At 40.7% G+C, this 16,226-nt stretch overlaps 1 protein-coding gene across 1 annotated transcript in view; it reads right to left on the bottom strand.

Moving 5' to 3' along the window:
• Positions 1 to 16,226, bottom strand: part of COL15A1 (collagen type XV alpha 1 chain) — a 119,374-nt gene that overhangs the window by 19,355 nt on the left and 83,793 nt on the right. The window contains exons 17-25 of the mRNA XM_069853840.1: positions 12,802 to 12,867; positions 10,535 to 10,597; positions 9,386 to 9,463; positions 9,236 to 9,271; positions 6,004 to 6,057; positions 5,864 to 5,923; positions 2,385 to 2,453; positions 1,995 to 2,036; positions 587 to 632 (exon numbers count right to left, since the gene is read on the bottom strand). Coding sequence (XP_069709941.1) covers positions 587 to 632; positions 1,995 to 2,036; positions 2,385 to 2,453; positions 5,864 to 5,923; positions 6,004 to 6,057; positions 9,236 to 9,271; positions 9,386 to 9,463; positions 10,535 to 10,597; positions 12,802 to 12,867 — 514 coding nt within the window. The remainder of the gene's footprint in view (positions 1 to 586; positions 633 to 1,994; positions 2,037 to 2,384; positions 2,454 to 5,863; positions 5,924 to 6,003; positions 6,058 to 9,235; positions 9,272 to 9,385; positions 9,464 to 10,534; positions 10,598 to 12,801; positions 12,868 to 16,226) is intronic.

Below are 16,226 nucleotides of genomic sequence, written 5' to 3' on the forward strand. Positions count from 1 at the left end.
CGGCTTCACTTTCCTAGGATGGAAAATATTTCTTATGTCTCACCAGAAAATTCACCCACCCTCACAGAAGGAATTGTTAATATCTCTTTTCTTTCTTCCGGCAACATTCTCCATGACTCCAGCAGCCTGCCTATGATAACTTTCTTTAAAGCAAAAGGATGTGAGCTCTGATTACAAGATCAAGTTTTCTGATATCAGTCACTCAAAGAAGGGAAGTGGTTTTGACACCATCAGTCAAACACTGGAGGAATGAGACCACCTGGTTGCTTGGTGGGATGTAGTATAGGGCGGACATTAGAATTTACATTTTAGCAGCATTACCAGATCAGACAGTAATGATTTGGCACAGCCAGTGTGTGACACCTCCCCTCTAAATGAGGACCTCTACAACTAAGTCATGCAGAAATGGTGTTGCACTGCTCAATTTATAAATCTTAGTCTTCAAAATGCAGACTGAGGCTCATTTTTCCTTTGCCCTAGCTGTTGAGACTTCCCCCCACTGCCCCCAACCCAGTTTCACAATAATAAAGAAAAAACCAACAGAAAATGCTTATTTATACCTGAGTACAAGAAAATAAGTACTCACCATGGACTTCAAGAGCTTCTTGATTTCCATGGTAAGGTGAACTTATCTATAGGCAAAGAAATCAGTTAAAAAATATCTATACATATTAACCAATGGAGGTGCTTTACTTGATGTGACTGAAAAGCCTGGGAAGTTTGCATGCTGTCAGAATAAACAACACTCTGGGCTTATCTCCAGTTTGTCAAAGGTCGGGTGGTAGCTGAACAAGCTTTTTTTCAGGATTGTGCTCTCTTTAACATGCAACATGCTTTCAGCAAGAGGGTAACAATATGCATTTTAGAAGCATCAGCGTCAGCAAATCCTGCCCTCAGTCATGCCAATGAAGCATCAGAAAACTCTTTTTCCAAGAACAGTTCTGAATTTACATCACTGCACTTGAAAGCAGGATTTGATTTTTAACTGTAAGATAACAGACTGTGTTTGTAAATCTTTCATCAGTTCATGGCTATGCCATGACCTATGCTCCACATACACTGAGATAACAATTGGGAGGCAGTCCATCCTGTTTTGACACCAGCCACCTGAAACATTGGGCATGCTACTTTCCTCTACTGCTTGTCTTCAAAACAGGGACAGAGTAGGTATTAAAATGTGGCACAGTGCTTGGAAATGTACTAGTTATGACTATTTATATGAATCTAAGTGTAAGGAAAAAACTGAAAATAGCATATAGAAAAAATTGAAGGTGCTGTGTCTGGCTGATCCTGTAGTATTAGTTCTTAGAAGTCTTACATGGATAGTTCCATCAACTTTGGAAGTTCAGTTCATATAAGGAAAACTCATGAGCTTTAAACTGTATTTCTTTATTTATATTCATTTATGTTACCGTGTACAGCAGACATCTATAAACTCAGACAGGAGATTATTCACAACTGTAGAACAACTCTATTTAACATACTTACATGTATGAAGGAGTGTTTACACACTCTGAAATTCAGCTAAAATAGCCTTGTGTTGTTTGAATCATTTTACAGAGGATCATAGGAGAACTGAGGTTGGAAGGCACCTTTAGAGATTGACATGGAGACATTATTTATATATACCTCTGGAAAATGTGTGTATATGTATGTATAAAAATTCAGCTCCCCAAAGAAACTCTTAAATGATGGAAATGTAGGCTTTGAAAGGCATTACAGAGTGTTAGAACAACCAAGTAGTCAAAGCAATCAAACCTAAACCAAAACATTCTAGTGTTTCTAGTTCTGTTATGTAATTTATACATGGCTAATTTTGGGTATCTAAACACTTGAAAATCTGTTATCTTAGAGACTAGCTAAAACAAATCTGTGGTGCAAAGCAGAAGGTATGGGGAGAAAAGCTGCAAAGCTACCGTCGTTACATATATACATTGGTTACGTACTGTCATGGGCATGCATTCTGATAAGAGCAGATTTTGTGTGTGACTTACTGGCATTTTGCAATGGGGTCTGGGAGGAACTGGGAAAACTGTCTATTGAAAACAGGAAGGGAAATTATTTTAATGAATGTAGGTATGATACAGCGGATAATACACTAAATAGATGCAATAGACATGACAAGACAAAGCAGAGAGCCCAGCTTGTTGCCTGGGAGTTCTCACAGGGCAGTCAGCAGGCCCCATTCTGTGTGTGGAGGACAAAACTCTCATGTGACATTGGTTCCAATTAAGAGATTTTTTTTTCCTGTGCACATAAGCAAGGTCACTCACTGCAGACTGTGTCGCCTGAAACAAGTCTTGATGCTTCCCTTTGCAAACCATTTCTAGAGGAACACGTCTTCTACAGAGACAGACCAGCAACTGAATTCCAGCTGTACTTACTCCTTTGATAAAAACTACACGTCCTGGAGGTCCAGGGGGCCCTGGGGGCCCAGGTAAGCCAGGAAGGCCCTGGTAAGAGGAAGTGAAAGAAGAAAGATATTAGACAGATTGTAAAGTCAGACTATGTTTATCTCTTTGCCTTAAACATTTTGTCTGAGGACTACACCTTTGTGGCACCAGCTTGTCTGTAGGACCGGGTTCAGCAAAAGGGCAGTGCAGGAGCAGGCACAGCTCTCCCTTGCCTGGGGACCCAGAACTGGCTTCGGTGGGGTGAGGGGATGCAGCCATGACTGCTGCCCCCACTCCCTACTCCCACCCTTCCTGGACCCACGAGACCGGCTGGGCCCGCCAAAAAGACACGTGCAGATGGGGATCCTATGGCCCTTATAAAAGGACTCTCAAGGAACCAGGGAGGGCAGTCTCGCTCTCACCTCCATGCTCACTCACGCACTTCGATCAAACCAGCCTGGACCACGCGGCCTGGAAAAAGCTGCTGCTGTCACCACATGTTCCCAAGATCTGCTGCTGCCGTTGATGTGGTGATTTCTTTCCTTCCCCACCCCTCTCTCTCTTTTTCTCTGACTCCCTCCCGTTACCTCATGGTGTGGTTGTTGGACCAGATCCGAGGGACCTGGGTTGGTTTTGGGGATTCATTTCTGTAACTTTGGATGGTTGCACCCCCCCTCCCCGTGTCTTTGCTATGCGCCCTGGCATCTTGGTGTGTTTATGCTTGGCGGAGCCAGAAATAAATACTGCTTTTGATATTCGCTCTGGAAGTGACCTTATTGGCCTTGGGATCGCCACACAGACAAACGAATCCACTTTCCCCCTGTTAGGGCCAGAAACGAGCGTGTGCACGCGTGGGACTGGGTTGTGACACAGATGTTTTTATATGCGCTATAGGCTCATTTAACCAAGAGGTTTTGTGTTAAATGGCTTGAGGGGAGACTGAGCATTTAGTTACAGGGATCAACCTGTCAGGTGAATTTTAATATTTAACCTAAAACACTCTGGAGCACAAAATGGTGTAAGACTGTTGTTTCCAGGGGAAAAAAAGCCAAACAAACCCCAAACCAGAAATCCCAAAGCACTAAAAATTGAAATTAAATTAAAGGCAGTTGATCTCTCAGCCAAGGAAAATTAGGTATCTGAGACTGGTCTGAGATTCTAAAGACTGTTGCAATTCCTATATTTTCAATGTCCAGTCAGATAACTACATGCTAATTAGAAGATTCAAGTAACCCTTCTAGACTGGATGCATGACTGCCCCTCATGAAAAATATGCCAACATTATACTGTGCCATTTAAAAACCCAGCACCACACAATGTCTATCTTTTACTCCACATTAATGCAGGCTTTGGTGTGGTGACACATGTCATTTCATCAGTAATTACAGATCTATTAAACTTTATCTTCCCTGAGATATCCTGAGGAAGGATAACTGGAACATGTAGCCTGTTTTGTTTGCTTATTTGCTTTTATCTCCCAGCCTGATCTACCTCATCTAGTTGTGCTTGCTTTAATAGTTTTTGTTTGGTTAAGGTAGACTATAAAGAAAATGAACATTGACACTGTTTGAAGATGTGGAGGAATGGAAAATCTACTTCAATAGTTTCTGTTGGTGGTTAGTAATCTTTTCTGTCATTTTCTTCCAATTAGAATTTGTCTGGTTTTACATTCCATCAACTAAATTTCTATTTAAATCCTTCTCTAGAGGTGTAAGCAACCCTTCGTACCCAATATTTTCTTTCTGTGAGGATCATTGAATCATAGAATCACTAGGTTGGAAAAGACCTTTGAAATCATCAAGTCCAACCATACCTGACTACCACTAAACCATACCCCTGAGTACTTCAACTACCCAGCTTTTAAATACCTCCAGGGATGATGACTCAACCACCTCCCTAAGCAACCTATTCCAGTGCCTGAGAACCCTTTTGGTGAAGAAATTTTTCCTAATATCCAATCTAAACCTCTCCTGGTGCAACTTGGGGCTATTGCCTGTCATCCTACCACTAGTTATTTGGGAGAAGAGCCCAACTCCTACCTTGCTACAACCTCCATTCAGGTAGTTGTAGACAGTGATAAGGTCTCCCCTCCCTCTTTTCTCTAGGCTAAACAACCCCAGTTCCCTCACCTGCTCCTCATAAGGCTTGTGTCCCAGCTCCTTCACCAGCTCTGTTGCCCTTCTCCAGACATGCTCCAGCACTTCAATGTCTTATAGTGAGGTCCTGCTGGCCACGGTGTTTCTGATGCAAGCCAAGATGCCATTGGCCTTCTTGGCTACCCGGACCACCACTGGCTCACATGCAGCTGTCTGTCAACCAACACCCCCAGGCCCTCCTCCTCCAGGCAGTTTCCAGCTGCTCTTCCCCAAGCCTGTAGGGTTGTTGTGTCCCAAGTGCAGAACTCATCACTTGTTGAACCTCATCCCATTGGCCTCAGCCCATTGATCCAGTTGGATTTAATTCCATTTACCATGACTCTTTGGGCCTGTCCATCGAGCTAGTTTTTAACCCAGCAGAGGGTCCACCGGTCCAAATTTTTTTTCAGATACTTAGATACTTACTAATTCTCAGTCTTCCTGTTGGTTGGATAAAGCACGTCACTTATATTTACTGTCCAGATAGACAACATAAAACTTTGCAGTTTGTGTGCCATATGTTTTTTTCTTTTTAAAAAAGTAGAACCAGAGGGCTTATACAACAGAACTCATTTACAAAATTTGCCCTACTGAAATACAATGATCAGATCACCTCTTCTGATGCCTAGCTGATCTCTACCTTATGATTGCTATGTTAGCACAGTAGAATATCCTTGTATATTTTTTCCCTAGCATATCTCTGTGCAGATGAAATATTATTAGTTGCTGTTGTGGTATGGGTACCAGTTTTTCTAGCAAAGATTGTCTCGTTCCATAATTACAGGTTGTAGGTGAGCATGGATATGCTATTATCTATGCAGTGGTCATTATTCTGAATACATGTATATGGCAATTAAAGCAGGTAGTAGCCATTAACAAGTATCTTCTTGTTAGTAGACGTCACTTCACAACGATATGCTCAAGTGCTGTTTGTGCCTGTGCTAGGTAGCTAAGATTCTATGTAAGTATCTTCACACCAGAAGGGGTCATACTGATGGCCTGGATCAGGAATTCTTTAATATGTAGAAAGAACTGCCAATCCCAGATAATTTGCTATTTGAACTAGCTATGCTAACAGTGAATCACACACTTAACTGCTACACATGGGAGCTGATACACCTATGTGTATCTTCAAGAACTGTCCAGATGGACCCAGAAGATGACTTTTCAATGATTATTACTAGATAGGAAAAGTAGCAGAAAGACATAATTATTTCTAGATTATTTCAGGTTTTCAGTCCTGTCATAACTTTAAAGGAATTCATACAATTTAGACTTGACTTAAGTGTTTAATAGGATTTTTTTTTCAACTAATTGTCATACATAAGAACTTACATTAATTGCTTCTCCTCGATCACCTTTCACACCTCTCAATCCATTCAGTCCTGGGCGGCCCTGAAATAAATAGAAATAGTGTAGTATGTGTCAGAAGCAAGCTTCTCTATCTTTACTACACTTGAGAGCATGATACATACTGGACGTCCTGGAAAACCAAGTTCTCCTTTAGGTCCAGTAGGTCCTATTGGTCCCTGGGGGAAAAAAAAAAAGTGATTGTACAGAATATATGGAACATATCTTTGACATATATTTGATTATTTAGAATAAGAGGCATAGTTTTATATTTGAGTTAAAAATCCGTGTGTGATTGTCTGCGGAGAATGCACAGAATATCTTCTCTACTTGCTCTACTGAGTGATCTGAGAAGCTGAGGCCTGCATGTAACAGTCAGCTCTGGCTTGGAAAAGACTTGTTATGTGGAATAAGTCTGAATTCTCAGTCATTTGTAGGATGTGCGATTGAAAAATGAGGCACCACGTATCAAAGGAAAATTAATGGTATCAATCAGTAGCAAGTATTTGTCCTTGCCTTTATGCAATATCATTTCACTGAAAGGTGATGTACATTCATGGAAAATTTAGATGATGATGAGGATGATATAATTTACCTTAGCATCAAGTTGAAATTCATAGAATAATTGTCATTTTTATCATGCCAAAACTGAAGACTGTTTAGAGATGAAATCTAGAAAAGGCTGATGTGAATATAGTGACTCATAACATCATCATTGTAATCACTAGTGGCAGCTGAAACTGTTGGAACATGGTAGGACCTTTACTGAATTTCTATTTTGGTTCCTGTTTGAAAGTAATTTCTGCCCATATGATCAAAGCTAATGCCTGGGTCTAAAGCAGGCAATAGACTGCTGATGGACTCTGACAAATGTGAACCTCAATATTGTGTCCCTAACCTTTCAAAATAATTCAACCCATCCTTCTATGCCACCATATCCAATCACGGGATTTGAGAAAAAGAACCCCAAAATGTTGTGGGATATTCTATTTCACTTTCTGGCATTTGAGCCTTTAAAGATTATGCAAATCTGAGCTTTAATGAGCAATGAAGATGATTAAAACCAGACTTTTTTGTTAGTTTAAATAAAGAGTATCTGGATCTCATGCTTTAACTGGCTTGTTAAATAATAAATGTCAATAATGTGAGAGCTGATAATACTGGAACTGCTAGAGCCATACTGGAACCACTGTTTCCTGTGTCAAAGTGCCAGCCAGCCCCTGTCAGATGCTAGCTACTCCCTGAGGCAGAAGACAGCAGTAACAGCTAGAAGTGAAAGAAGGAAGTGAGGAAGCCACGGGATGCTGCTTACCAGAAAAGGGAAATAGTACAAAGCAGAGAGTCAATTTGGGCAGACTGATGTTGTGGTTATTACTAAGGGCTCCTATTCAGTAATTTGCAGCAATCTGCTTCACTGATAATGAACACCATATTTGAGCAGGTAGAAGATTCTCATTGCCCCAGTGGCAGGATGTTGGATTCACTCTGTCTCTTTTGCTTTTATTGTTAACCTTCTGACTATCTCTAGCTCACATTGGTCAAACCACTACTTCTGTCTTGTTGTGGGCCAAGCTCCTGTTATACTCTCTTCTGTCCAGACGAAGTCTTAAAATGGAGGGCAGCAATGAGTAGGGAGGGTTTTTTTTTTTTGAATTCTGGAAATATATGGGAGTCCATTGTGCTCTAACAGCACAGAGGAATGATCAGAGTCCCCAGCTACCTCAAAGTTATTCTTGGGCAAGAGTCATATTTTGTGCAAGGTGAAACAGAACTGTCATGAAAACCTTGATAGTAATGCCACAGAGGGTCTGGCCCAGCACTGTGAAGTCTGTATATTTTTGTTGCACAGGACTCCTACTGACTATGAAGGTTTTTTTTCTGTGGGACAACACCCCGCTAGCAGTGATGTTCAAATTACAGTTCTTCTCTCTGCTAAGAAGAGGAACTGGCTGATCTTGAGAGATGTTCTGTGCACCAAATTCTCTTGCAGTGCAATCATTCACAACAGTGCTGGCAAGATTTCCCTCTGAATAGCTGAACTCTGTGAAGCATCTTGTGGCAGTACAAAAGGAGATGTAAACACAGACTTTGGGGCTGATAGAAAAAGGACATAACCTGAAGGGTGCACAGTGATAGGGTGAAAGGTAACCAACACAAGCTAGAACATGAGACATTCCATATAAATATAAGGAAAATCTTCTTTTAACCTGGAGGCTGTCAAATACTGGAATGTGCTGTCCAGAAAGGCTATGGATTCTCTGTCCTAAGAGATCATGAAGACTTGACTGGGCAAGTCCCTGAACTAAATAGACCTACTTTAGGCAGTGGTACAGACTAAATGATCCCTAATGTTCACTCTCATTCTAAATTATTCTATGATACTATGTTAAGTTGAATGAGTAAACTAATCTTGCAGTCATAGAAGAAGGAGAAAAGGAACTCTCCTTCTGGTAAATTAGGATAGCCCCCCTCAAGGTGCTGTAATATGCAGTAATTAAGAAAGTTTCTAGTTTCTTACGCTTTGATACAACATTTTGTGTCCAGTCAAAAATACAAGGCGAAGTACTGAAAGAAAGTCTCTGCTATCAATAAGCGACCTGACTCTACTGCCTGATTTACAGCTTCCTCAAAATCTATAACAGCTGCAATTTTTTGACGCTGACGGAAACTGAGCCTGATGTTGTTTTAATGTAAATTATAGAAATAGGGAAGAATTTAGATTGAAATGGACCTTTAGAGATCATCTAGTCCAACCTCTTCTCACAAAGCAAGACAAAGTTTCAAGTTAGGTCATGCCACTTAGCACCTTGTTCCACAATCCACTATCTCTCTGAGCACCTATTTCTTTTACTCTGATTTTTTTTTTTTTATATCTTATTGGAATTTCTCTTGCTAGAACTTGTGATCATTGGCAGTTATCTTTTTCCTATGTGCCTCTGAGAAGCACCTAACTTTTTCTGTTCTGTTCCCTTTTGTTCTGTTCCCTTTCAGGCAGCAGCAGGGAGCAATTAGAGCTCTGCTCAGTCTTTTCTCTTTAGGGCTAAACAAACCAAGTTCACTTAGAGTGAAAAGATATTTAAGTTTCTAGCTTTGATGATATTTCACTGTCTGTTTAGATTGTAACGGATACATTTGTGCTACCAAAATTTAAATTCTCAATCAAGTCAGTAGTTTACACCACCATGCATGTAACAACCACATAAATTCCTGAAGGATATTGTTCATTCTGAAGCATGAATACTCCTTATCATCCCAATTCAGAAGGAGCTAAACCAAACTACCTTTACATTTACTATTATCTGTAAAACCAGAGCAAAATAAAAAAAAGGAATTCACACGTCTCTGGGAATGTCTTACCATTGGTCCCACTGGTCCCACCACTCCAGCTTCACCCTGTTGAGAACAGACACACAGGACAATGACCAGGAGAACTGCAGTATCCAGCAGAGGTGGCTGATAACAAGGCCACCGAACATTCTGGGGGATCACAACACAGTATTAGCTCACCTTCTCTCCTTTTCTTCCTAACAATTCAGTTAAAGATCCATCAGCAGCAATGAAAGCTCCTGGTTCTCCCTTCTCACCCTGCAATAATCAAAGTTATTTTATAGTGTTTACAAACGAGTTCTCAATGAATTAGAAATCAAAGCAGCATTACTGTTGTTTGAAGCTTGACAGGTTTTTCATGCTGTGGTATCAAACGTAAAACAATATCTATGTGAGTAGGTTGAAACTTGATTCTGGGGGAGAAAACAGTTGTTCTTTCTTAAAACATTATACAGCACATTAAAGTATTCTGCTCCTGTAAATCTCCCTGAGCTGAATAAGTAACTATTTTTTAAAAAAAAGACTCTTAATCACTCTCAAGAGAGTAACTATGTGAAACATGCTGTGTTTACAAGAGATCTCTGACAAAGGCAGAGGGACTATTGATGTCTTCTTCTGTACCATCAGCTTAGACCCTTGTTAGAAAATCCTGCTGGAGTTAAATTTTGATAGAACATTAAGTGTCCTGATTTTACCATCAGGAAAGCATGAATTGTTCTCTTTATATGCTTAGCATGATGCACCCCTGTTACCTTTAATGAAGGCCAGTTTCCAGCATTGAAATTACAACCCTCTGCATTCCAATTCTTTTCAAGGGGCAATTCAATTGAATAACGGCACCACAACCATGAATTATCATTCTCCAGTGCCTATGCATAATTCCCAGTCTGGGTATTTCAGCTGTAACTCTGCTTTTCCTAGCTCAGGCAGCTTAGTACAATAGCTTTCCCCAGATCTTTAATGGAAAAAATCTGGTTTGAAGCTTCAAGTACTGCTAATTAAAATGATAGTCCAGGTTATCGCACGTTCACGGAGTAGGAAGTGCTATAGCTCAGTTCCTCTTGCTGGTTCCTAAATTCTTGGAGTCTTTGGAGTCTCCCTAAGACTTGCAGAATTTCAACACTAGGGTAGAAACATTAGTTCTCAGTAATTTATATCAAGATATTTTGTTTAACACTATTTCAAATCCCACCTAGTAAATTTCTCACACAAACTTTTTAACATCCCAATCTGTAGTAAAATTAGAATAACCACATTTTTAATGTCACTAAGTATTTGTCGTCTAACACATTTTGCAGCACGTACTTTTCCCCATACATTTTCTCTTACCTGTTGTCCTTTGGGCCCTTGTGATCCAGGTAAACCAGTGTCACCCTTTGGTCCCTGAGGGCCCTAAGCAAAAACAAGTACGTAACTCATTTCCTTAGATGGTAATTTTTAATAAATTCATTTAGATTTAAACTACAACACTGGTTCTGAGATAAGTAGAAATACACAATGTATATATCACAGTATACTTCATTTCCAGCAGAGCTAATTTCTACTATAACTGTTGATTCCATAAAGACCTACAGTCTTGCATATGAAAATGTATTAGATATTGTACAAAATATGTACAATATTTATTGTATATTGTTTAAATATTATACTACATTGAAAAAATACTTATTTAAATCCAAGGAAAATAATACTTACAGGAAATCCTGGTAGACCTGTCTTGCAATCTGGCCCCTGCAAAATGCAAATCTCCCATACCCTTATAAACGCATACTACAGACTTGCAAAACAGAGTCTGCATTTTCCACACGTTGCATAGTTTGGGAATATTAACTGATCTGAAACTGGATTAAGAATTTCATTCTGCCAATGGTAAAGTTGTGAACATGCCACAACACCCTATGCTCCTAACTTTCTCTGGGACACTAGCATTTACTTTCCAAAAATGAAGGGACAGAGATACAGGAAAGGTGACATTTTCCACATAAGAAAGGCATGCAACCATAATTCAGTCTCCTTTGAATCTTTTCCAGAGTCCAGCACAGAGATCACAGTAGCCCTCCCACCTTTGCTGTTTTGCTGATTGTCTGTGGCTGCAAAATACAGAGTTTAATAGGCTGTGAATAAAAACGTGGCCCTGGATTTGTACTGGACATATTTAAGATTGACCCCTGTAATATCTGCAGAGACAGTTCTGGTTCAGATCGCTGGGACGTGTATAACTCAAGCCACGATGAGACCATGTCTCTTTCCTGACTAGGGTGAGCTCAGGGACTGAAGTTCAAAGGCCTTTACAATCACAATTGCACTGCAAGTCCTACTTCTTTCTGTTGGGACTGTAACTCTAACAGCTATAACAAACCAATGCATTTCTGCTGGGCTCACAATCCCACTCATCTGTGTTGTTTTGAGAAGTTGCCATGTAAGGCTTGAGTGGCAACTATCTGCAGTAACAGAGGTCATAGAAACGGGCCGATCGTATCCTGCCATCGTACTATGTCCAGGGTTTAGGATAATCAGGGCTTTAGGAAACACATCAAAATACTCTTCCATGAATGCTGTTCTACCTTAAGCACAGCTGGTTAGCCACAATCAAATGATGTCATCCTACCATGTTACAAGTGGAAAAGAGGCATGCTAGGCTAAGAGCTAAAGGTTAAAAGCTGTTACTGGAGCTAATGCTCTTCTTCCTAGTCCACTGACAGATTTAGTAAATATTTGTTTTAGGACAGTAGTATTAATGATATATTTTTTCAAACTATGTCTGTGTAGAGTGAAATACTGCTGCCAGGTATGAACGTTATGTTCTTCCTTGTTTCATTAGCGATTGGATGTGAGGGAGAGAACTGTGGTCCCAAAAAAGAGAATAAAATACAGAAACAACAGTTCACAAACGAAAAGAGCTGTGAAGTAAGTTTCTTTGTCTGGAGGCACTACAGTTTTGTTGACTGCAATATATTGTAGACTTTCAGGCGAGTTAGAATAGACTCCACAGTCTGGAAAAGGTAGATTTCTTTTGGAATAAATCCTGGGAATTTCAAATCATTACTTGGTACATTCATAATTTCAAAAATGTGACTGAATTCTTTTGCAGCTATACTCCCAGCTGCAAAACAGACTTGAAATTTCACACTGCTTGTTTTCTCATGAAATTTCCAGTCTTTCATCCGCAAGTGAGAGCGTTTCATTCATGCTGCTCTGAGACTAAACTCACAGAGGAGCCTAGCATTTCTAGCTGCAGTCTCAAGCAGAACTAAGCAAAATTTTATGGCTTGTAAAACAAGAATAGAATAAAAGCAATTGAAGAAATGTTATGTAAATCTTCGTGCTTATTTTTGCATCAGTTCCACATATCTACCATTCTGATTATATAGTTGAGATTAAAGTTAAGCCAATTCCTTTCTTTCATACAAATATGCACAATCAATTAATTCACATATAGAATTCAGTTCTGCCTTGAAGTACTTTCACAGAGCTTAGTGCTAAAGTTAGCAGGAACACAATTCTAAAGCATAGGAAACTCAGGAGTAGCTGATAATTAAAAAGAGATAGTGAAGACAGAGCAAATCTGAAGATTTAATAGAGTGGTGTATACTCACTGGAGGCCCCAGCAGTCCTTTAATTGCAGTAAAGTTAAAAGTTCCATCTGTATCATTGAGTAGTAGCTAAAAAAATTGTTAAGGAACAGGTCATTTCAAATACCAAATGGATTCTCTAGGGCACATGTATATTTTTAGAAATGTATAAGCAGTTAAAGCATCTCTTTATATCTCTGGGGAGAAACCCAGAAATAAGGCCACAGAGAAGGCTCTATACTTTTAATTCTTGATATACATCTTGAACAGCAAAACAGCATTTGTTTTATACTTTTTATGTAAGGATCTCAGAGTTGTTTCAAATCTTTAATTAAATGACTTTTCATTTTTTATTTTAAAACTATGACACCAAATGTTGCAGCCTGAATTTCTGCTTAGTAAAAAAAGATCAGAATGAAGGTTTTGTATTCCAATATGTCACTGGCATTCTACGATGGTGAGTCTGTCTGACCACACTCATCCTGTTGGAGAGTTGAAGTTATAATTATACTATGGACAGGTCTGCACCACACCCTGCACTGCCATGCAGTGATTCTTAAGTCATCTCTGATCATGCTACTGTGCCTGAAATCCACAAAATCAGCTTAGATCCTCAAAACAGTATAGTCACTTGGATATGGAGCTGCATCTAAGCTCACCAGCTCTGAGTCTCAAGAAGCCTGAACAGTAGCAATGCTGTTATACTGCTTCCTATCTTGAAATTAGTGAGTTCAGCATTACCTCAGGCACTTCTGCATAATTTGATCAGAGAATCAGAATAATTAAGCTGGACAGGGACATAATCCTTGGGTATAATATGGTCCAATCCCCTCCTCAATGCAGGTGTAATTGGATAAGGTCACTCAGGAACTTTTCCAGTTAAGTCTTGAGCACCTCTAAGGATGGAAATGCCACAATTGTTCCAAGCAAATGGTTCCAGTATTTGCACATTGGCAGAGTAAAATTTTTTGCTTGCTTCCAGTTGGAATTTTCCACGTACCAGCTTGTGTCTGCTATAGTATTGTCATACGCCTCTAAGAAGAGGATGTCTCCATCATCTCCAAATAGTTATAAACAGCAACAAATTCTCTCCTTAGCCTTCTACCCTCCAGGCTGAGTAGACACAGGTCTCTCAGTGCTTTTGTCCCCTGACAATCTTGGCAGCCCTGCACTGAGCTTGCTCCATTATGTCAATGTCTTTCTTGTACTGGGTATCTCACGGCTGGTCATGATACTCCAGAGGCAGTCACATGAATGTCAATCACAGCTCTCTGAGCCCATCAGTTAAGCCAATTTTTCTCCGATTTTATCATCCACTTACCTACTTTATAGGTCATCGGTTTGGTGATAGTAATATTATGGGACACCGCAATCAGAAGTGTTGCTAAAGCAAGGGTGTAACACATCCAGTGCCAATCCCTTGTCCACAGACAAACAATCATTTTAGTCAGTAAGGAATTACCATTGGTAAATGCATGTTGGCTGCTCCCGATCAGAGTCTTGTCCTGATGTTATGATTAGGCTTTCACTTTGATTTCAGAAAGCTGCCTTTCTGGTTTAAATAGATGTTCCCAATACTGTATCATATGGTCATATGCTACAATTCAGGACAGACAATATGCTCCACAATTCTTGCTCCATATAAACATTGTAGGTGAAAAGAGATCCTACTCAGGTTTTATCATTTGTACAATTTCTTCAGCACCAACAGTCCCATTTATTGTGCAACAGTTTAGCCTTGTTTTGGATTTAAGTCCTGCAGAAAACACTCCATCTCCCAGCCTGTATGAGCTCTTTGCTGCATTCTTCCAGGGGTAGCACAATGCCATTGGTTCTACTGTATTCACAGCCCTACATGGCCCAGAATGGGAACAGGACATAGGCTATTGCTTTAATTACAGTAATAAAAGAGTCCCCCTGCTGCAAATAATCTGCTTTATCTAAAACTGGTGGAAGAAATCTAGGAAATCAGTTCACAATGGGTTTTTTTCCAATGTGGAATTACTTAGTACTCATTCTTCTTGGGTTTAATTGAAGTCAGTGGAAAGAATCCCAAAGGCTTTGCTGAGCTTGGGATCACACACTTTGTAAATTTTATAAACAGATTTTAGCTGCAAATGGAAATTGTGGGTGGAAGTCAGAAAATTATACACTGTACTGAAGAAGATATGAAAACAGAGGGTACAGGAGTGATGATCAGAGCAAAAGAATCACAGAATCACAGAATCACTAGGTTGGAAAAGACCTCTTGGATTATCGAGTTCAACGATTACAATCTGCCACAAAACTATGTCTCTGAACACCTCGTCTACCCGTCTTTTAAATACCTCCAGGGACCATGACTCAACTACCTCCATGGGCAGCTTATTCCAGTGCCTGATGACCCTTTCTGTGAAATTTTTTTTCCTGACATCCAGCCTGAACCTCCCTGGTGCAGCTTGAGGCCATTCCCCCTTATCTTGTTCCCTGTTACCTGGGAGAAGAGGCCAGATCCCTCCTCTCTACAACCTCCTTTCAGGTAGTTGTAGAGAGCAATAAGGTCTCCCCTCAGCCCCCTCTTCTCCAGGCTAAACAACCCCAGCTCTCTCAGCCGCTCCTCGTAAGACTTGTTCTCCAGCCCCTTCACCAGCTTTGTTGCTCTTCTCTGGACTCGCTCCAGAGCCTCAACATCCTTCTTGTGGTGAGGGGCCCAGAAATGAACACAGTATTTGAGGAGCGGTCTCACCAGTGCCGAGTACAGAGGGAGAATAACCTCCCTGGACCTGCTGGTCACGCCATTTCTGATCCAAGCCAAGATGCCATTGGCCTTCTTGGCCACCTGGGCACACTGCTGGCTCATGTTCAGATGGCTGTGAATCAATATCCTCAGGTCCTTCTCCTCCAGGCAGCTTTCTAGCCACTCTTCCCCTATCCTGTAGCACTGCACAGGGTTGTTGTGTCCCAGCATTTGGCTTTGTTGAATCTCATGCCATTGGTCTCACCCCAGTTGTCCAGCCTGTTCAGATCCCTTTGCAGAGCCTCCCTACCCTCCAGCAGATTGAAACTTCCTCCCAGCTTAGTGTCATCTTCCAACTTACTAAGGGTGCACTCAATGCCTTCATCCAGGTCATTGATAAAGACATTGAACAGGATTGGTCCCAGCACTGAGCTCTAGGGACACCACTTGTAACTGGCCTCCAGCTGGAATTAACTCCATTTACCACAACTCTTCAGGCCCAGCCATTCAACCAGTTTTCCACCCAGGAGAGTGTGCGCCTGTCCAGGCCAGTGGCTGACAGTTTCCTAAGCAGAATGCTGTGAGAAACTCTGTCAAAGGCTTTACTGAAGTCCAGGAAGACCACAACCACAGCATTTCCTCATCCAGTAGACAGGTCACCTTGTCATAGAAGGCGATCAGGTTAGTTTGGCAGGACCTGCCTTTCATGAACCTGCGTTGACTGGGCCTGATC

Source organism: Phaenicophaeus curvirostris, chromosome 3, assembly GCF_032191515.1.
Source record: "Phaenicophaeus curvirostris isolate KB17595 chromosome 3, BPBGC_Pcur_1.0, whole genome shotgun sequence".
NCBI classification, from domain to species: Eukaryota; Metazoa; Chordata; class Aves; order Cuculiformes; family Cuculidae; genus Phaenicophaeus; species Phaenicophaeus curvirostris.